Below are 21,777 nucleotides of genomic sequence, written 5' to 3'. Positions count from 1 at the left end.
AGTGTCAACTACACAAATGGTTTGAGACTAACCATCCTCCCAATTGAGCATACATAATATGTGCTAATCTTGACGGTTTATCAATGCCCATTTGATAACCTATGATTAGGAACATTTTGGGATACTACAGTTAGAGATTAAAGGTCTCATGAATCTAATCTTCTTTAGATTACTTTATCTCTTATTTAGCATACCCTGGACATTTGTTTCTTTACACGATGTAAAAGATAACAAATTAAGTTTGCCCTTTATATATCATATACGAAATGTATTCTAAGGAGATTACATCAAATGTATTGGCTCTTAGGGCACATTTCTAACATTCTTTCCCCACGCCATCTCTCCATCTCTGTCACTCTAGCCTTTCCCGTTAGGTGTTTATTATTTATTTATTTTTATCTCCTTCCCTTTTACCCTTATGCTTATTTCTTTCTACCTTTGGCCTCTTTCCAATATTCATCCCTTTGTCTATCTATTTCCTCACAAGACACCTTCCTTTGTCATTATTTTCCTTCAATCACAGCATTATTTTCCTTCATGGGACAATCGTATGCTACCACCTTCCCCTCTTGCATTTGTTTCTGCCACGAGATTGGCATGTTTGAGTCTCTTTACTATTATTTCAATTTCTCTTTCTCCAAATCTCGACTCTCATACATTGTCGGATTTGAGGGGGAGTGACACCGCTGCTCATCTATTCCGCTGCAATTTAACCACCTATCTGCCATGGCTGATTCTGCTACATCTCAGTGTTAGTCAGTTCATGTTTCTCAAGTACCATTGATCATATGGCTCCATCGACCCCTTCTCTTCAGGGGGAGAGGGGGAGTGAAGAGAAGTTGTCTTTGCTCTTGTTGGTGCCAGTATTGTTGCTCATGCCTTTGCTGGTGTGTTTCCGTTGTGGTCATGCCTGTTGACCTTGCCTTTGCTCTTGACTTTCTTTGCCTTGCCTTACCCTATTTGTTAGGGTTTGGCTTTGCCTTGCCATGCCTTGCCTTACCCTATTTTTAGGGAAAGGCTTTACCTTTGTCGTGCCTTACCCTATTTTTAGGGTTTTGTTGCCCTATCTGGGCTTTCTTTGTCATGCCTTGCCACCTTGCCTTTGCTTGGCCTTTATTTGCCTTACCTTGCCTTACCCTATTTTTAGGGTTTGGTTGTCTTTGCTTTTGCCGTGTTCACAAGGTTTCTGTGTTCTGTTTTATCTACTACCGTGCTCACATGGTTTCTGTGTTCTGCCTTATCTAATGCCGTGCTCACAGGGTTTCTGTGTTCTGCTTTATCTATTGCTGTGCTCATAGAGTTTCTGTGTTTTATTTTTATGTGCTCTTCTATGTGCCCTATTTGTTAGGGTTTATTTTTATGTGCTCTTCTATGTGCCCTTTTCGATTGGTCAATGTCGAGTATGGTGTTCTATGACTCGCTTGTCAAGTTGGGCGTGCGAAATATCTTTGCCCCAACTTAAGGGGGAGTGTTGGCGAGTCATTACTTAGTTAGGATTTTGGTTCCTTATTTCATTAGAATTTTGGTTACTTACCAATTATTATTTAGTCATATTGTAATAGAGATTTATTTCCTATTGTAATTTAGATTTATTTCCTATTTTATTTAGGGTTAACACATCTTTGTACTTGTATAAATACCTCCATATTGGAGAAGAATAAGAATATGAGCGTATCTGAGCATAACTAAATATTTACCCTACTTTATTTGACAATGAGTGGGTTAGCTCCAGATCAAATGTTGTTGGCAACCATCATGGATGCATACCCATATTTTTTCCCAACCAGATTTCTCCTCCCACCCCACCCCACCAACTTCTCCCCAGCCACGATTCCCACCCCCCCCCTCCTCTTGCGATTTCTCACCCATATTTCTTCTCCCTAACACCAATTTCTTCCCCTACTCATATTTTTTCTAAACTTGGCAATATTGTACACGACCCGTTAACATGACACGAATTCGCACGAAAAATTCAATATTCGGGTATGAGTTATCGTGTCATGTTGATATTGTGTTGACCCGTTAGCCACCCGTTAAGCTATCGTGTTGTGTTATGTCGTGTTAATTCGCGAATACTCATTAACCCGTTAAGCTCTGGGACATTTTTGTAAATTTATCTCTTTCTTTTTTTAGTTTTATTTTTTCTTCTTCTCTTTCTTCTCTTTTGTCTCTTCCTCCCCCATTTCCCCGATTCTCTCAGTACTCTCTCTCTCTCTCTCTCTCTCTCTCTCTCTCTCTCTCTCAAAACCCAGCAACCTTTGAGCTTTCTTCTTCTCTCAACTTGAAAGTCTTAAGCAGCCACTACACCACCCAACCACCATGAGACATCCCAGCCATCTTCCCCTTTGTCTCCCTCCCTCACCGATCGATCCCGCCTATTCTTTCACCTTCTCCGATGACTCTTCCTCCTCCACTCCCACCATCTTCGCTGTCCAAACCTTTGAGGGCCACTCGCAGGGCATCTCCAATCTCACCTTCAAGCTCGTCTATGGACTGTTCTGAATTTTTTTTTTTTGGTTATGCACTGGTTGATTTTTTAATTGTTTAAAATTTATGTTTTTGTTTTTATTTTTTTATTCTTAACAGATTATCATATCGTGTCGTGTCATGTGATTCACAAATTGTAACGAGTCTTGTTCGTGTTTGACATTTTCAACTCGTTTTCTTATCGTGTCAACCCGTTAAGAAAAGCGATTAACACGAAAACGACACGAACACTGAAAAAAAACACGAATGCCAGGTCTAATTTTTTCCCAACCCCGATTTCTATCCCCCACACCCATAACATGAGATCTTGAAAGGGGAATCAAAAAGGAAACCAAACAATAAAATAAAGAAAAGAAATTTTAAAAAAACATGAGAATAAATCTGGATTTTAAAAAGGCAAATCCTCCAACAGACCTTCTTCAAATCTAATTTAAAAAGACAAATCTGTATTAAAATCACATGAGATGCTGATATGGCTGTGTCTGTTCAATCCAGCACATGAAAAGATAAATATGCCCTAATTTTTAACGGAAAAGTTGACTGAGATGACGAAAAGGACGATTTCTGAAAGTGGAGGCATAATTAAAGTACCACCGTAACAATTTAGTAATATGAGGGATGAAAAGTAAAGTTTGGTCTTATCCAGGGACCATTGTTACAATTTTGCCTATATCTATATAAAGCAAAAGGCAGAGAACGGTGAAACATTCAAAATACCAGAAAATACCCTTAGTTAATTCAAACATTAAGAATTGAAATTATTAATTAAATGAGGATAATATGGTAAATTCTCATTTTTTTTCATATTAAAAAATAAAATTAAAAACAAAATCAGATAATAGGTTATACTTTTATGGAACATAACTACCCATGTTATCTTTTCTTAATTCTAAAAATAAAAAAGAAAACCAATTGGCACATGCGTTAAATTCTCTTATGCGAACATCCGGATGTTATTATTGTGCGGACGCCATATATTTTGTACTATCCATCTCTGCTTTCTTGCCTATTTACAATAGAATCCGCATGATAATAACCTGCAGACATCCGGATAAGAGAATATATATATATATATATATATATATATATATATATATATATATATATATAGAGAGAGAGAGAGAGAGAGAGAGAGAGAGAGAGAGTGTGTTGTTAAACGAACCCTAAAATTAACTGAGTACACCCTACTACCAAAGTATTTATTGAATTACTAATTTACTCTAATATAAAATGACCAAAAATGATATGTTGAATTATGAAACAAATATAATTTGGGTTAACTGTTGATTTACCCCCTGAACTTATACGTTATTTTCAATTTGCACCCTCAACTTTTTTTTTCTGGAAAATTGACTACACGAACTAATTTTTATTGCCAATTTCCCCCTTACCGTCTAAATCTCAACATTTCTTCTAATTTGCCGTTAAATATGAGGGCAAAGTGGTCATTTTACATGTTAAAATAGTATGAAATCTTAAATAAATAAATAAATTATTTTAATAAACAGAGTGGCCCACCCATGCCTTCCATTTGTTGTAATTAAAAAAACAAAGGGGAGGTGGTGAGAGAGAGAGAGAGAGAGCAGACCAGAGGGGGTGTGGAGGTGGGACATGAATGGCGATGACATTGTCACCAGGCTCCACCACTTTGACGAGTGCCCACGTCAACAGCTCCTTGCTATGTGAATCTAACTTCACCCCCACCACCACCGTCTTCCCACCAACACCACCATCACCTTCTCTAGTCAACAACTTCATTTCACCACCGGCTGCCTTCGTCCGACGTCGTTTCTTTCCCAGAGAAATCAGTCACTCCAATGGCACTGGTGTTTGTTAGTTTGTATGTTCTGTTGAGAATTGGAAACTGGAAATTGGGAAATCAAATCCTGGTTAGTTGGTAGGTGGCTTGCAATGGTGGCCATGGGGAATGGGGGAGAAGGAAATGGGTGGTTGTAGGCTTGGGTTCTGGATTCATGGGGAAGGGAGGGGTGGGGATGTGTGGGTGTGTGGGTGTGTGGGTGTGTGGGTTCTAGGACTAGGGTGGGGGGATTCGTCTAGAGTGAAGGGTGGAGGTCATAGAGGAATGGGGGAATGGAAGGAGAAGAAAACCGCAGGGGGTGGGTGGGTGAGTAGGTCCCTAGGGTTTATTTTTCTTCTTGTTCTTGTTCTTTTTTTTTTTCTTTTCCGGTTTTCTTTTTCTTTAATTTTTTCAAAAAGAATATTAAAAAATTGTATCTAAAATGACTGGAAAAGTATAAACAAGACTGGATATAATTTGATCATTATGAGCAAATCCAAAATCTTTGTAGACAGAGCCAGTCATTAGTTCTCAACTGTGGGGGTCTAATGATTTGACAAACTATTGGATGACATATTGTTGATTTAGACGGTAGGGGGGAATTAGCAATAAAAATTAGTTCGTGTACTCAATTTTCTAAAAAAAAAGGTGAGGGTGCAAATTGAAAGTAGCGTACAAGTTCAGGGGTAAATCAACAGTGAACCCATATAATTTTAATAAGTACACCCTACTCACCATATTCAACCCTAATCAAATGTAGAAAAGTTTTCGTATTGCTTAATTTGATTTTTACCACTAATATTTCTAGCCAAAATGCGCATTTGATTGCCATGTTTCTACATCTCATTATATTTCGTATTCCCTTTGAGTTGTTATGTTCGGTTAAAATTATGTAAATTCGATTACAAGCCCAAATTTTGCTTTCTGTAAAAAATTAACATTGGGAATTAGACAAACATCACAATCACCCTTAAGTTGAAAGAAAATTTAGACCCAAAAAGAAACATTCAACCAAAAGAAAAAGAGACATGTTCATCCTTTGATGGGGCAATAAACTGCTTTTCCTTGACTGTGAATGAAATATTTTCATGGTTTAATTACATTCTCTGTTAGTTGTTACCCTGTGATGAATTCATGTTATGAAATTAAACCACTTTAATTATTTTTGTTTCTATGTATAAGAGAGTATTGCTACATAAAATAATTTCCAAATCTTCTTGGGCGATTGATTTTCCATGTTAATTTGCACCATGGGTTTTATGACTTGTGAATATGAACACTCTGGCATGTTACCACTTTGGCATGAACTGTAGCAGATAGCTCTTTTTTCTTTGTTTTTTACTTGCCCTATTGATTATTAAAATTATGCAGATTTGCAAATTGGGTTACTTTTGAAATTTTGGAATCAACTTGAAAGTTTATTGATGAACATAACCAAACACAAACGCCTTGTTTGTTGGTTTTAGTGCGTCAACATGATTAATTAAGAATATGTTGTTTGGAACTATCATTATCATAAGCATAGCAATTGATTTTGTTAATAATCTGAACTTAGGCACGAATTCATGTAAAAAGAGAAATATGGTTTAGAATTGATATTAGGGTGTACTTAGTTAATTTTACATTTTGATTAAAATATTATTGTGTACTTAAATCATAAGATGTACTCAGTTAATTTTAGGGTTCATTTAACAGCACTCTACATTTATATGACATTAAAAAGATGTACAGTAAGAGAAAAGGTCCTCAAAATAAGATGGAAAGTAAGAACATTTTACAAGTTGATCATTCTACCTGTATTAGTAGGGTTCGCCTTTCTCATGCACAAGTTGATCCCAGTTCTTAGCCTTCAAGAATTAATGAAACAACACTTGCCTAAGCAAGAGGTAGCTGATTTAACTTCAAAATCAAGAAAACTATAAACATGGTGTGATTATCAAATTACTCACAAATCAATCAGTCAGTTGCATACATTTCTAAACAAACCCAAGAGTTCAACTAAATCCAAGCAATAAATCCTGTCAGAAAATTTAAAAAATGGAGAAGCAGAGTGTGCAAAAATATTAGGACCATTTCTCACCCAAAAGAAAAAGCTTTGTTGGAAGCAAACTGTATATAAGGGGTTCCAAAATAATGTTAATCTTCGATGTGGGACAACTAATAGCTTCGGCCACCGCTATTTCTAAAACGCTGCGCAAAGTACGTGGTCTTTTATGTGCAACTTAGAGTTAGAGGTATTTTTAACCAATTTTAAATGTTTTCTTCTTTTTTAATCACATATTTTGTTCTCTTTTCTCTCATGGAAATTGTGATATGTTGTTTTTGAAATTTTGATCTTTTTGCTGTTTTCAAGTTTCTCTTTAGATTTCATAAGGTCTCTCTTTACTTTCCTTTTTATTTCCATTGAAATTCTATGAAATAATAATATTTGCACAGGGCATTTCTTCTTTTCTTACATAATTCGTTACGTTTCCTTGTTTTTATCTTATATAATAATTATTTTTTTCTTTCTAAAAACACTTCTTTGTTGCTTCTTTAAGACTGGTTTAAGACTGGTTTGGGGGATTTGTTGATTGATGACATTGTAGAGGTTTTTTAGGCCTGAAACATTTGTTTCTCAAACATTTAATTAATGTGAACGAATCAGGCCAAGTACATTACAACAAAAGGTAAAAGAAAGAAAGAAGAATGCATCAGGCTTCCATGCCAACTTTGTTCCTGTGCTCTGCCGGCTTGAACTTATTTGGACTCCTAGCAAAAACATCCGCACCAGGAATGCACACATCCAAAGAATTTTCAGCTGTTCCCATTCTGCCATTAAGGTTTTATCAAAGAAGAAAAAATATCCCAAATGCAGGTAAAATCGACACCGTTTTGTCGTGGATAGTAGTGAAAGGGCAGAACAAAATAGAGCTATGCTATTCCATAAGATTGCTATTTTATTATTGAATCAAAACAAAGAAAGGTTGTCAGTCTCAGATGCAATGAAAAATTTTGCATGAGTGCAAGGATTCTATTCAATTTACGATTGAAACATCTCATAAAGAAACACTAACAGAGCATATACAAGAACAAAAAACTTATGTCCAGCTAAGCAGCAGATCTACCAAGAGGCAAGTATCCAAACTGATCCCACAAGCTACTTCATCTTTCTAAGCGTGTTTACGTAGGTGTAACTGGAAAATCCTACAAACAGTTTGCGGAACCTGCAGATATAAAACGCAAATCTATTCATTTGACTATCTTATTACTTGGATTGCATTTGGTTGATGAAAGCTGAAGAAGATTCACAAGTAAAATAAAGGGAAAAAAAAAAAGGAAAACGTAGGTTGAGATCTCACAGCAAAAAAATGGTTCACAACTATTTTCAATGGATAAAAAGTAGAAAGCATACCAAACCCATTGGCTTGAATGTTGTGCCATCGCCCGGAAGCTCTTTCTAGGCTGCTCATTCAACAAGCAATGCAGCACTTCATGTGAGCATTGCATGGGATATAAACTGGACAGCCATATATCCACCGGACCGCTATACTTGCGGAATATGTTGGTACTAACCTGAGAAAAATAAATAGGGCAGCAAAAGAAAAGTTAAAATCACTGGTTTAACAGAAAATATGCTTGATATGTGCTACTGTATTAACTAGCATTAGAGTAAAGGATGCAATATGTAAAGTTATCATCCCATCCAATAAAACATTTAACCAAAACAAGACATTATTGTATAAAAACTTAGGTGACATATGAGAACAAATCAGAATCTCAAGATACTTGCTGATTATAGACAGTATAAAGAACTTGTCAATCATTAGAATTGGGCAGAATCAAATTGATGCCATAGATTTCAAATGAAAGAAAAAAGAAATCTAATGAAGAGAGAACATACAAGTTCCCAAGCTTCAATTTTCCTTTGTGACGATGCATGTAAGAGCTTCCTGCTTAGAGTACAACACAAAAAAACATTAAATCTAAATAGACTTTGCCAAACTTTAGCGTGCCAATGCCATAGTAAACAGATAAAACCACAAATTGGCCATCCTGAAAATGTACATGCACCAAAATAGGAAAGACAATAGGTACTTTCGAATTCATTCAAGGCAGGCAGATCAGTATCTTATTCTATGCAGTCACAGTAGTGTGAGAATTTGCAGGATAAGTCTCATCACTTGACTACTCTCTTAAATGTTGCACAACAGACCTAGGTGGAAAACCTTTTTTATTGAGAAACTTCAGTTTGGGCTGATTGTATATGCACCAAACCAGGCTAAATAATATCTCACAGCCAAAAGAAGAGGCTTAATCCTTTCAATTAATTACCTTTGGAAATACAAAAAACAGAAAATATGATTAAAATTCAGAGTGAGTTTAAGATGCTTCAACTAGTTTTCATATCCTATGTATTCATAATTACTAGATAACCTGATCGTTTCCTTTCTTTTTTTTTTCCTTTTTTTTGCCTCGAACCTTAACAGCTAGCATTAAACCAAATAAGTCCAATATATTGGTAGTAAATAAAGGTCAACAGTAATATGAAAACATAATAGCCAACTGAATATCATAGATAAACCTCCAGATCTTAATTAAACCAAGTTAATAAAATATGGAAAATTTACTCATAGTTTCTACCAACCAAATAATGGTACCATGTTTAAAAGAATCAAAACAGCTACTTCCAACTCTCCTACTTTCTTTCTAGGCACGTAAGAAGTCAAAATTAAGTGGTAAATATCTAAGGTTTAAAAGATAAAGGGTAGAAAGACGGACCGTCAAGAGAATATATTCATGTGACATGAAGAGTCGTTAAAAGTCTTTTTTTTTTTTTTCGTAACATTTATTTCCATGCCATAAATATCTAACATATGTAGGCATTTATATAACAGGAATTTCCTTCTAATTTTAAAAATATTGATAAAATGTGATTGAAAAATGGAGCTTAACTTACATTACCCCATAATGCACGTCACAGTGGTTACAATGGCCCGAAACTCCATAATTGTCAAAAGTAATTATCTGATAAAGCCCATGTGAAATTGATGTTAGAAGTGGGAGATAAGATTGAACCATAAGAGCAGGCATTACTTTATACAAAACCAGTAATCCATCAAATGATGCTTATCACATCACCACAAAAAGACAACATAAGTAGTAATAAATTTCAGTAGTCCAGAAACTACAATAGCAGGTGAAGGTATAAAGCAAACTATTAGGTCTGAAGGATTATCTTACCAAATCAATGCCATAACTGTTAATTTCCTCTTCAATAATCAATGCCAATATGTTATGGTTCCAAACTTCGCCAAAACCATCCTAAAGATTGAAGATTGTGTTATAGATGCCTCAAGATACTATTAGGAATGATACTAATTCAATAGTTGAGTAGAACCTGGAGATCTGGATGGTCCAGAACCTTCACTTGTTGATGTGGAACCTGCATATCCAATTTCACATGTTATGAAGTCTAAATGAATGTTCTGGTGAAAATACGTCATAATGTGTCATAGATAACAAAAGAACATAAGTTCCGCAAGCAACAACACTTAATAGGATTTTCAGAATTGGATAAAATAAAGTTAACAACACTAAAATCACTTTAGTACTGGACCCCCACACGTGTGTAGACGCTTAAATTTTGGGTCACAACATTAAACAAAGTGAATTTTAAAGCCTCAACTCTTTTGTTCCAGATTGCATATCACCTTGAGGATTGCAGAAGCCTGGTAGAGCTCTTCTTTTCTGGTAATTCCTTTACCATCTGCATCACCTGCACAACAGACAAAACTGAATTCATTAAAAAAAAAATACTAGGAAGTTATAAGGGCAAAGATTAACAATTTACGAGACATAATTCAATCTGTACCACCAAAACTACTCTTAAGGAAGTTACATAACAATAAGTTACAATAAGTAGTGTAAAGGCTGAAACTACTGTGACACAGTTGGATGTGAAACCAACGGAAATATCTGGAGGGAAATTCTTATCCCATCCAAAGAACTGGTATGCCGTTATTCTAGATACATTAATGGATGGAGAAACAACCCTTGCATAAATTGGTACTCGACTGCATTCTAAGTGTAAGGGTGACTATAAGTCTATAATACACATACTTATTATATGTTCACTTAGTTTATTAGTAACCTTTACTAAAAAATTTATACATCCATTTTGGGTAAACACAACCCATGTATCAGTTATTAACATCAATTTTTTGTTTTTTTTTCATCAGGCTTCATTATCCCTAAAAAATTTCAAAGCAGTTAAGAAAAGATTGTTAAAATAAGACAATTGTCAAAACCAATTTAATAGAGTTAAATAGTTTTCATAACAAATGACGACCTCAGCCTTACTGTATATATCTACAAGTTTGTCTGTTGTCATATTATCTAATAGACCTCTATTTATAGTTTAGTGTTGTGCTTACGTAAAATTGATCCATCCTACTTCAAGGGACTGTTAAGAGAAACAGTCTGTCCACCACATTCCAAATTTGTGAACAAGTTTATGGTACAAGCTACATGGAGATTAATAAATGAAAAAAGGGAAAAGATTAACAAGCCAGTACATACCAATTTAAAAAAGGCAGAGACAAAGTTGTATATAGATGAGAGTGTGTTACCAATTGACAAGCAAAGAATGTGAATATTATGCCCTCTCGTGGTGAGATAGTTTATGGTTGGAGTAAAGAACCTGCAGAAATGCAATGGGCGGTTTGAACACAACATAAATACAGAACCTCGATGTAACATTTTATACAATTTGGCCAAAAAGAAGCAGATCTTGTCATCAAAACATATAAGGGAGATTCACTAATATACCCAATATAGGAGCCCAAATTATAAAAATACCCTATATGAAATGGACTTTAGAAACACACCCAAAACCCATTTATAACATAACAAAAAGGCTTTTAACTTCTTTTAAATTACAAAACTGCCATTGATTTGTCAAAACAAACCCAACCCCAAAACATATAAACAAGCCCAAAATACTCAATAGGACATCAAAGTAATTTAATAATCAAAATTAAATTCAATATGGCCAATTGTCATTTTTTTGGGTTTGTTTATAGAAATTAAATGGTGTAGGGTTTATTTATAGTTTTAGTACTAAGAATGGGTATTTGACTAAATATCTAAACATATAAAACAGTCACACAAGGGCACAACTATTCAAACAAATGAAAGTACGCCATGAGACAATCAGTAAGTAGTTCTAGATTCCAACACCTACATTTCCTTTTTGGGCCACTTAGTCTTGTTAATTATCATGGAACAATATTGAAGTAAATTCAAACATCAACATAGAAGGGCTCAGAGGCGAGCTGATATTTATGCGACCAGGATAAATTCTGCCTCAAACCCATCCAACATTCAAGAAGCACCAACACAAACTAACAGCTCAAAAACTCGTCTGAAATCGGCTACAACTGAAGCCATTATTAGAGCCAAAGAAATGATAATCAATTTTTTACAGTTATGCTTACATGGACTCATCATCTGGGTGGGCAACAACCAGCAAAACATTTCTCTTGTTGATACTGCCACCTGATTCAATAAATACAGTGTACTTAACCAGTATGCATAAAAAGAATGCGGCAAAATAAGCAAGCTCGGGCAGAGTGGCAGACTACCCACCATCTTTCAAATTATTCAAGAAAGTACCCTTCGGAGGTGAATATGAGCCATGCAGAATTTTGCATAAAGAAGCTACCCATAGTACAATCACAGAAGAAATAATCAAGAACCATGCCATCCGGCATGCACCTGCAGACAATGATAAATTGATAATCAATTCATCAAGTCAAACAACCTCCAAACTCAAGAATGGAACAAACCCAGTAAACCAAAAGGAAAAGAAAATAAAAACTTGGACACAATTCATTGTTTTTGTTCTGCAACATATTCGATAGACACTCCCAATGCTAAAAGCCGCGGCATATACTTTTAAGTAAAAATTAAACATTCACTTACAACTAACCAAACACAAAGTGTATGATAGGTTCAAGAAAGACTCAGAAATCAATAGCACCGAGAAACCCAACAAACCCATAATGGCTCTCCAATCAATAAAATGAAACATAAATGATACTGAAAAGAATAACGAGACAAATTGGAAACTTAGGCTGCATTTGCTTCATGATCCAAATTTTCCTATTCAAAAACTTTGTATTCTTACGTTTTGAACAATCTGAATTTTTTTTTAACTGTATCTGAACATTGTTTCCGAAATTTGAAAGACAATGAAAGCATATTTGGTTTGCATTGAATCTCACTCAAACCTTTCATCAAACATCATCAAGGCAAAACTTTTGCCCAAACCACTGACTGCTCCTCAACAGTCGAATGCGAATAAAAGAAAACGATAAAGAAGGAGACAAGGAACGGAGGAGTTAAGTGGAGGAGCCCTTACCTGGATTAGTAATCTCTTTCTGTTTTGCCGGAAAAAATTTCCCAGAAAGTTTTAAGCTTGACGACTCTTCTTAACATTAAAAAAAGGAGCCAATATATATAATAGACTTGGCAAAGAAAAATAAAAACAAAAAACCAGACACCACGTGTCGAAAACCCATATGCCCGGAGCATCATCGTCTCCTTACCCTTCTGCCTTGACAGTTTCACAGTTCCTTTAACAGACAAAACACCAAAAACCCTAAACAGTCAACCATTCCCTACAGGCAAGACCACAGAATTAAACCATGGACCAACAACATCAACTGCTCCTTGCTCAACAACAACAGCTGCTTTATCAACAGTTCCAAGCTCTTCAACAACAACAAGGTTTTATTGCATACCAATCAAACCAAGCTTTCTGCTTTCGTTTTCAACACCCACAAAAACAACAATACCACCAGCAGCAACAAGGTTATTACCAATCGAACTATACCAATGTCTACCAGCAGCTGCTGCAGCAACAACAACCTTATCCACCACAACCTGTCCAACTTTCTCAATCACAACTAGTCCAGCCACCTGGGATTCCGGGGCTGGAGGCTGTGCTGTCTCGACTGGCGCAATTTTCAGGGTCCAGAGTGGGAGCAGTGGCAGAGAGGCCTTTGTATCAACCGGTACAATGTTTTGCTTTTGATTGATTGGACTGGTGGCATTGTCATCGAATTGCTTTTGATTGTTTGTTTTATGTATCTGCTTGACAAAAATGAGTTGGGTTTTTTCGGCTTCACTTATCTGATCCATTTTTGTATTTGGAACCCCATTATATACATAAACATATATATACATATATAAGGTACAAACCAGGAAGGATAATCTTTTGCGTGAAATGGTTGGTTCTTCTGTCCTTCTATTTCTCTGGTGGTTTAAACCAGGAAGGACAAAGATTTTGTGATCATGGAGACTTGGAAATAAGTAGTAAGGGAAGGATATCTTTTGGACTTTCTGGCTTAAGTAAAATACCCTTTCCTTATAGGTTCAGATTTTACATATTCTATATTAAAGAAACTCCTATCAGTACTTTTGGAAGGGGGTTGTAATTATCAGGACATCATTTACATTAACAACATGTTCTGGAATCAAACACTAGGGGGTTTTCCTTTTCAAAATTTTGAGATGTGTTTTCAATATTTTTGTTTACTTGCTTTGAAACACAGCTCATTGTGTTTGGTTTGGGAGCTTGGATGATAAGACACTAATGAACTATGTGGCGCAAGATGACCATAATGTAGTTGCTTCTGCAAACTCAACGATGTATTATTTACTCCTGTCACCATCCTCTTCCAAATCTCTTACGAGTTCTATGGTTGAAACAATAAAATACTTGTAGAGAATCTTTATAAACTGAAAATAGGTGCAGATACATGAACCAAAGGAGTATTTGTTTGATGTTTGGGTGATCTGAACTATTCTAACTTCTTTTCTTGCTCAAATATGCACAATTAAGCCACTGGAGATGGTGCGGGTACTACCCCTATTAATTTAAATGACCTGCAACTTTGTATGCAGAGTGAAGAATTATCGCCACTCAATTCACATAATGATATGTAGGAAACTTTTGTGCAAAGAGAACATGGCAGATTTGTTGGTTTGTTTTAGACTATATGTTCGATTGGCTTCCTGAATTTTGTTTGTCTGGTTCCTGTTGATTAAGTTTTTAAGTTCATCTAGATGTTTTGTAAAACTCTCTGGTGGGTATCTACTCCTCAATGTTGCCAAATTATCATTTTTGTCTCACTGTACTTTTTCTGAAATCCCTTATGTTGGTTTTGGGTATATGTATTATTAGCAGAAGGTAGAAGCAAATTTATGGTTTTGATGTCATCTGACTTCTTTTGAAGTTGAGGCTGTTTTTGCTATGTATCTTGCTCTTTTCTGAAGGGTTTGGAGCGATGTATTGGCTAATGTATTTGGTGCTCTAAGTCACAAAAGGTCCTTTCTGATTGCAAACCCTGTGGGTCAGTTTGAAATATTGATATTCTAAGTTGCAGAGGGTTTTTTAAGATTGCAAACATCATTGCTCTTTTTCATTTGGCTTGTATCCAGCTTTCTACGTTCTTATTCTTTCAAGATTTAATATTCAGGTTGGTCAGCCTCCATACAGGAGTAGTGGTGAAAGGGGTGGTGAGCCATTCAAAGGACACCAAGGAAATTTTGGCTACAACCACCTGAGACCTGGTGGAGCTGGCCCATCTTTCATTGGAAGACCACATGGTTATGGTAGTGGTGGCCCTAAGCATTTCTCACAACATGGTTTCCCTTCAACATCTTCGCATCCAGAATCTTCAGTTGCTCCAGCAACACTTCCACCTGAGAAATCAGAATCAGCGTCGGCACTTAAAACAGAAGTTCCAAACAAAACAAAAGTTCGGAACAACCAAAGTCCCCAGGTTGCTTGGTGTGAAATTTGTAAGGCCACATGCAATAGTTTGGAAATTCTTGAGAATCACAAGAATGGAAAGCGACATAAGAAGAACATGAAGAATATGGAAAATATGAAAAATGCTATCAGATCAGGGGATGAATTACAGGGCCAACAGAATCGTACATCTAATTCAAATCTGGAAGTGTCTCATGATGGTGAACAGAACAAACCAACCGAAAATTTACCCGCTGAAGCTGTTATCCATGTAAAATCTGCGGAAACTGAACAGCAAAATAATATCCCGGGGCAGCAGCATGGTCCAAAGCGCAAGAAGAAGCACAAGATTACTTCTGAAACTGAAACTAAGATTGTTATTCCGCTAATCTGTGATATATGCAACGTCAAGTGTGATAGGCAGGGGGTTTTTTACCACCATCTTTCTGGAAAGAGGCATGTTGCTAACTTCAAACGATTTAAAAGTAGCCAAGCTATATGTGGGCCAGTCGGGCTTCAAGCTCTTTACCCCCCTAACCCAATTGCTCAGACTATTTTCCATCCCCAAGAAGGGAAATACATGCCTCCCCATGTGTACCAAGAAATACCGGTGGAAACAAGTTCAAGCTCCTAATTTCAAGAAAATCCTGAGATCGGAGGGTCAGAAGCCTTGCCTGAATTGTGGAAACCATAATACTGTTACAATGGCTATGGAAACCACAGAGAAGTCTGTCACAGAAGAACCGAACATCAAGCAAGCAGCTACTATCGAGGCTAATTGTGTGACTGGTGTTTCAGAGACTAAAGATCAGGGGCCAAATCCTCTATCACATGACAATTTTAGAAGCTGACTCTAGTCCAACTTTGTAAACGAATGAAGCAACATAGCCTAAACAGCAGTACTACATGCCATGTACGTGGAATTTCATTGAATTTTACCCCATTGAAAATGTTCTCCTATGGAAGTTAAGTTTAGCTTAAATCTAAATATCTATCAGCATTCTTTGCTGTTCAGTGAGCAGCTCAGCAGTCTCCAGTTAGGAAGTTGAGTTTAGTTTTTTAAACTGGCTGGAAAGCCAGAGGCATTGTTTGTATAAAAGAAGGAACCATCTGTAATGAATACAGTCATTGAGGAAATGAGATTTACAATGAGATTTTCTTTGAAAGTATTTGCTGGTACATCTAATTTAAGCCCTACGTAGGTGAGCAGATAAGAGGTTATAGTTTCTCTATTACCCTTAAATTTTGAATCTTAAAACTAAATAGTTTTACTTTATAAGGAATTAGTTGATATTTGACTCAACAAACAGTGCTGGCCCTAATATCTTAGCGCTCTCGGATGTGAATTATACAACAACAAAATCCAAACCACTATACATACATATAAGGGAAATAATTGGCTTGTTGCATGAAAGGAATCAGTCATCCATACCTCCAAATTAGAATTTGACAAATGAATGAAGCTTTACTTTTTGTGTTTTCAATAAGTTACTTTTATATACGTGTCAAACTATAACTCGCAAGTAAGAAAGAATGCGACTCATTCGAGGTGAATAGTCAAGCATTGTTCATATATATATGTGGCTGACTCGGAATCAAATGATTTTTTGTAGAGATTATTTTTGAATGAATATCTATCAAATAGAAGGTTCGGATTAGAAAAATACAATATCGGGTGTGCCCTATAAGGATGTCCCTCAAATAATTTTTGGGTCAAATCTGATATATATCATAGGTAGTATTGTACGTTAAACATTTTATCAATATTTCTTGTGCATTCAATTGAGTAAGGTTATAGAGCTCAAACAATTGGGCCCCTGTTATCCCACTTTCGTCTCTCACACGAACATAGGGAGTGCAGTTTATCTACTAAAATTGGGTGCGCAAGCCTACGAGTCTAGCCCAGTGAAAAGAAATACTTGCATATCAGAGGTCTCAAGTTCGAATCTTACAGCATCATAATTGTGTGTGTGTGATAAATACCCCTCTTCTGTAACTTTAGACTATGACTTGTACTCAAAAAAAAAAAAAAAAGATAGGTGTGCAATTTATCTAGTAAAAAAAGAGAAGAAAGAATTGGCAAAAAAGAGAAGAAAGAAAAATATCTTTAGAGTTGAAAGCTCAAGACCTTGGGCCCAAATCCAGTCCATATAGATTGACCGCCCCATTCGTCATTTTTGCAGCTTTGCCTTTTCTCAATCCCTGCATCCATTCCATACTTCTTCCATAATTCCTTTCCAATCCACACCCAGACGCTAAGCAGTTGAGACTTTACACAGAGTTGAGAGAGAGAGCTTCAAGTTTCATCCATGGCTGACCACTCTGATGATTTAGACGAACTCCTCGATAGTACGTATTACATACAAGAAGCTTTGCTTTCTCTCTCTCTCTCTCTCTCTCTAAATTTTGTAATTTTGTCTTCGAATTGATTTTCAGGTGCCTTAGATGACTTCCAGAATCTCAACCTCAACAAACCCTCCCTTCAGAGGTTTCTCTCTCTCTCTCTCAAAAGCTTCAAGCTTTACTTTGTAAATTCTCATGCGGATGTTTGTTTCTTCAAAATTCTCAGTTTGTATTTGTGTTCAAAACGTTATTTACTTCGTTCCGAAGGCAGTTTGTAATTCTTCAAAATTGTTTGTCTTGAATTGTTTATGAAAGTAAAAACCAAGGACAATTTGTCATTCAACATTTGGTTTTCAATATAGAAAGGAAAGGAATCACATCATGGGTGTTTGTATTTTGCTTTTGCCCAAGTTGCTCAACAGCATTTTCAACTAAATGAAATTATTGTTATAAGTATAACCCATGAAGAAAATGGTGAAATAAAGCATTAGGCGTGTATAATGAATTATATATTTGTAGTAATATCAGAATGCTTAATGGAACTATGTGAAACTTCTGCGCCAAGTTGAGTATTTACATTCTTTTTCTTGTCATAGAAGTAAAGAATCTACAGAGAACAAGCAAGAACCACCTTCCTTGCCTGCTGGGGTTCAAGGACTTGGCATGGGACTACCTGAAATAAGAACAAAGAAGAAGGGAAAACAAAAGGTTTCAGAGGAATCCCATGTTACTGAGGCTCTTGATAAGCTCAGAGAGCAGACTAGAGAGGCTGTTAAGGGACTGGAATCTGTGACAAGTACGAAACCTGGCGGAGAGGATTTGGGTAAGGATGTGGAAGATTGGGTCAAGCAGTTCGAGGAACTTGCTGGGTCTCAGGTAATTTGCTTTTCATTTACTTTTTTCTTTGAATTGCTTTTTTTTTTTTGGGGATTTGATCAATGTCAAGCGTTTCTTCTAGCTGTTTGGTTGAGTTTTATGCAATTTGAGCTGTTATTGGTTAGTGAATTGTAATCGACACGATTTTATAGTTGTGAAATTGATACATGGGTATTTAGATTAAGGTTGGTGTTTGATAGAATTTAGAACATGAAACTTATTCTCCTTTGTACCTGAAATTTGTTTTACTAACTTAAATTTTCATTGCAATGCTTGTGTCTAATATGATCCCTGTGTTCTGATTTCAAGTATATTGCTATTGAGAATGACTATCTATTGCTTGCTGAGTATCACTCGTTCTGACAATATTGTTTACTAAGAATTGGAATTCTGGGTTGATATGTCTTTGCCAATTTCTACTGTTAAGTCTTGTTTAAGCATGGTTGTGATAGGCTAATGGTAAATTATATTGGATCAATTTTCTGACAAAGCACATACTAAAACTTTAGCTTTATGTTTGATATGGTAATAGCAATCATATTGATGCTCATAGTTTTAATGATAAACTAAATCCTAAGCTTTTTGGTATGTGACCTGGACCCATAGTTTGAGTGGTATCAAATATCTAAGGGTCACAAAGTTGGATTTTCCAAGACGAAGTTGGTGTGCCAAACTAAACTCTTTGGGAGTATAACCTTGAAAAACAAATTGATATAGCACAGAACCAATTTCCATTGAAGCGAGTTGAAAGAAAGGTTGAAATAGAAATGTAATGTTAACCATTTTGCGAGTGCTTTCTGGACTACCGCTAGTCTCTTTGTAAGGGAATATGTCGGTCGTTGAATACATTGATAAGTTTGAGGAATTCATGTTCAGATTAAGTGTAACCAAGGACCCACTGATAACCCTTATTTTTTTTAATCTCTTTTATGTGTTCATCACCTTCAATAGTCCCCATGTTTCAAGGACCCACTGATAACCCCTGCCTAGAGCAACAACACATATTACCTTGAAACATGGGGACTATGAGCTAAGTATTGTACCTACTAAAATTTTTCCGTCCATAAAACTCAAGAAAACAGCTAGCACTTTCCTAAAACGCATTGAAGGTGATGAATCCCTTCTTAGTCTAGCTCCTAACTTGATCGGGTCAAGCTCTTTTCAGAGGGAGAGGAATGATCAATTCAGAAACTTGATTAGAAAATAAATACCCTTTTTGGAAGCTATGTCTAGGACCTACTGGTGTGTTTGCTTCTTTTTAGGGTTGGGATGAAGAGAGGAGATATTGGTGTGTAATTTCTGAATAGCTTTCCCTGATATGAAATTTAATTGTTTTCTGCATGCCGTGAAAAAAAATATCGTCTAATTCATGTTTAAAGTATTCGAGGTGCTAACCATCAAAATAAACTATGAGGCTTACTTACTGTAGCAGAAGTTTAACCTTTATCTTAAGTTTTTGGTACCATTGTGAGAAGGATGAGACAGAGCAGGATCTATTGGTTGGCTGTATGCCTGGTTGCTTGTGGGTTCTAGTATTGACATATTATACTTTACATGGTAGGCAACAAAGACTGGTGGTAATAGATATTTCATTTACTTGTGCCATATGTTCTCCATATACAAAATCTTTCATTTACTGTTTCATCATATGCATTGCTTGGTAATCTACTAATTGCTTAGGCATTCGGTCAGTGGCTTCTACAGTTTATTTGGAGAAGTACATTTAGAAGTTTTGGTCATCATTTCAACAAAACAATAGCTAACTTCAAGATTTATCTACTAAATGAGACACCAAACTAAAATTGCATGTGGACAAGTATGTTTCTGAAATGCATATGCCTTGTGCTTTTTAGACTGTTTCATTTTCTTTATATAATAGCGTGGGGGGTGGGGGGGTGGGGGTGTGCTTACGTACAGAAGTAGCCAAACTTTAGTAGACCTATATTCAATGTCTTCATATATTTTTCTTTCTTTTACTTTCCTTCTCTTCCTCCAAAAATTTTAGTTCACGTAACTTGTATTTGAGTGTACAATGTTTTGTCTTTTGAATTCTGCAAAATTTGTGCCAGTTTGGGTTTAAAATCTGTGTCATGTTTATAAGATGAATGAACTCCTATTTCTTTGTATATATCCTTTTGGTGGTGTTAGGATTTGGCCATAATGGCATGCTTTAGCTACTACATGTTCTGCTTCTTTCGTAAATATGCACTACCTTCATGTTCCTACTTTATGCTTTGCCAAATTGGTGTACAACCTGTTAATAAAAGCAGTAATATCTTGTTATTGTTAATTTTCCCCCTATTTTTGTGTAGGACATGGAATCTATTGTTGAGACCATGATGCAGCAGCTTTTGTCTAAGGATATTCTTCATGAACCGATGAAGGAAATTGGAGAAAGATATCCAAAGTGGTTGAAAGAGCATGAAGCGAGTTTGAGTAAAGAAGAACATGAACGTTATTTTCACCAGTACGAACTCATAAAAGATCTTAATGAAGTCTACGAAAAGGATTCTGGAAACTTCTCCCGGATTTTTGAGCTCATGCAGAAAATGCAAGAATGTGGCCAACCACCTAATGATATTGTGCAGGAGCTAGCTCCTGATTTTGACCTAGCTAGTCTTGGACAACTGTAAGTCTTCTACTGTGTTAATTATGAAAATCTGAATGGTTAGTTCGTCTGCAACTTTTAAAGCGCGCACACATCTTAAGTTCGCTGATGATCACATTTGCCATTTTTAATATTTTCTGTATGCGAATACTGTTGTTCTTTGATGTTATTTATTTGGGAGGACAACTGCTGAGGGCATCTCATCAGGAAAATGGTCTATGAACGCATTTATGTTAAGTATTGGAGCTAAGGAATCAATTGTTCTTCAGTGTTATTCAGATTGAGAGTTTTATACTATCTATTGAAGGGAATTTATGTACTAAGTCTAGAAGGTAGGCTCTTCCTTAAAGCTGTGAGAACTTGAATCTGTACTGCAGCAGAGACACTGAGACTCTCATTTAAATAGAACATTCAGTTTGGAGCGACGATAAGTTACGCTATTTATCACGTTGAAGTTTAACATGACTTGTGTTACCACAAGAAAATCAGATAGCTTTCTTCCTGGCTGAGAAATACTCAGTATAACATGCTTTCCCTGTGGCACCATCAATTTGCAGAAATCATTTAGAACTTTGGTCAGCTCTATCAACTGACCCACGATGCTTTCCTTTGCAGGTCTCCAGAGATGCTCGAGTCTCAGACAAATTGTTGTATAATGTGAGAGCAACCGTCTTTCCTCCGTGCTAATTTCGTATCCCCATAGCTGTTATCCCCTGGGCGCACACAGATGTTTGTTTATCAAAATTTGTGAAAATAAATTGGTTATTGCCTGAATTGCATGCAGTTTTATTATTTCAGATTCTTATGATTGTTTTAGCTGCCAAGCTTCAGAGCAAGGTTTTGAGACACATAAAGCTTGTATAA

The 21,777-nt window shown here is 36.1% G+C and overlaps 3 protein-coding genes across 6 annotated transcripts; 2 read left to right on the top strand and 1 right to left on the bottom strand.

The window, feature by feature from the left end:
* Positions 1–6,866: 6,866 nt before the first annotated feature.
* Positions 6,867–12,844, bottom strand: LOC110757117 (N-acetylglucosaminylphosphatidylinositol de-N-acetylase family protein). 3 transcript variants are annotated; one of them, XM_021958664.2, is made up of 12 exons: positions 12,690–12,844; positions 11,915–12,043; positions 11,764–11,824; positions 10,897–10,967; positions 9,979–10,043; positions 9,666–9,710; positions 9,509–9,589; positions 9,225–9,292; positions 8,169–8,220; positions 7,680–7,840; positions 7,393–7,491; positions 6,867–7,096 (listed from the first exon to the last, which is right to left on the bottom strand). In XM_021958664.2, exons 2-11 carry the CDS (start codon positions 12,030–12,032, stop codon positions 7,425–7,427), a joined length of 789 nt encoding a protein of 262 aa, XP_021814356.1. In that variant the 5' UTR covers positions 12,033–12,043; positions 12,690–12,844; the 3' UTR covers positions 6,867–7,096; positions 7,393–7,424. The 3 variants fall into 3 exon arrangements, with proteins under 3 accessions (XP_021814356.1, XP_088109733.1, XP_021814357.1); XM_088253607.1 differs by lacking the exon at positions 6,867–7,096 and having other exon boundaries at positions 7,207–7,491; positions 12,690–12,843; XM_021958665.2 differs by lacking the exon at positions 6,867–7,096 and having other exon boundaries at positions 7,207–7,491; positions 8,169–8,217; positions 12,690–12,842.
* A 131-nt stretch (positions 12,845–12,975) lies between these two features.
* LOC110757116 (uncharacterized) lies at positions 12,976–16,252 on the top strand. Its single transcript, XM_021958663.2, has 2 exons — positions 12,976–13,344; positions 14,812–16,252. The coding sequence occupies exons 1-2, from the start codon at positions 12,976–12,978 to the stop codon at positions 15,718–15,720; spliced, it is 1,278 nt and encodes a 425-aa protein (XP_021814355.1). The 3' UTR covers positions 15,721–16,252.
* Positions 16,253–17,202: 950 nt separating this feature from the next.
* On the top strand, positions 17,203–21,729 carry LOC110757115 (peroxisome biogenesis protein 19-2). Of its 2 annotated transcripts, none has more exons than XM_021958661.2 (5): positions 17,203–17,435; positions 17,523–17,574; positions 18,029–18,305; positions 20,618–20,934; positions 21,529–21,729. In XM_021958661.2, the coding sequence occupies exons 1-5, from the start codon at positions 17,396–17,398 to the stop codon at positions 21,572–21,574; spliced, it is 732 nt and encodes a 243-aa protein (XP_021814353.1). In that variant the 5' UTR covers positions 17,203–17,395; the 3' UTR covers positions 21,575–21,729. The 2 variants fall into 2 exon arrangements, with proteins under 2 accessions (XP_021814353.1, XP_021814352.1); XM_021958660.2 differs by having other exon boundaries at positions 17,208–17,435; positions 18,026–18,305.
* The last annotated feature ends 48 nt before the right edge of the window (positions 21,730–21,777 follow it).

This window comes from Prunus avium, chromosome 5 (genome assembly GCF_965620075.1).
Source record: "Prunus avium chromosome 5, drPruAviu1.hap1.1, whole genome shotgun sequence".
Classification (NCBI taxonomy): domain Eukaryota; kingdom Viridiplantae; phylum Streptophyta; class Magnoliopsida; order Rosales; family Rosaceae; genus Prunus; species Prunus avium.
This window is presented reverse-complemented; position numbering and strand designations above follow the sequence as displayed.

What these genes read in the sequence shown, in the direction of transcription:
- LOC110757117 (XM_021958664.2), bottom strand. Translation starts at nt 12,032, where the DNA reads ATGGCATGGTTCTTGATTATTTCTTCTGTGATTGTACTATGGGTAGCT. An exon ending in CATTCTTTGCTTGTCAATTG is followed by an intron (nt 10,044 to 10,896) that starts GTAACACACTCT and finishes TCTGTTGTGCAG; the next exon opens with GTGATGCAGATGGTAAAGGA. An exon ending in GACGTGCATTATGGGGTAAT is followed by an intron (nt 8,221 to 9,224) that starts GTAAGTTAAGCT and finishes TTGTACTCTAAG; the next exon opens with CAGGAAGCTCTTACATGCAT.
- LOC110757116 (XM_021958663.2), top strand. Translation starts at nt 12,976, where the DNA reads ATGGACCAACAACATCAACTGCTCCTTGCTCAACAACAACAGCTGCTT. An exon ending in AGAGGCCTTTGTATCAACCG is followed by an intron (nt 13,345 to 14,811) that starts GTACAATGTTTT and finishes TTTAATATTCAG; the next exon opens with GTTGGTCAGCCTCCATACAG.
- LOC110757115 (XM_021958660.2), top strand. Translation starts at nt 17,396, where the DNA reads ATGGCTGACCACTCTGATGATTTAGACGAACTCCTCGATA. An exon ending in AACAAACCCTCCCTTCAGAG is followed by an intron (nt 17,575 to 18,025) that starts GTTTCTCTCTCT and finishes TTCTTGTCATAG; the next exon opens with AAGTAAAGAATCTACAGAGA. An exon ending in AGGAACTTGCTGGGTCTCAG is followed by an intron (nt 18,306 to 20,617) that starts GTAATTTGCTTT and finishes ATTTTTGTGTAG; the next exon opens with GACATGGAATCTATTGTTGA.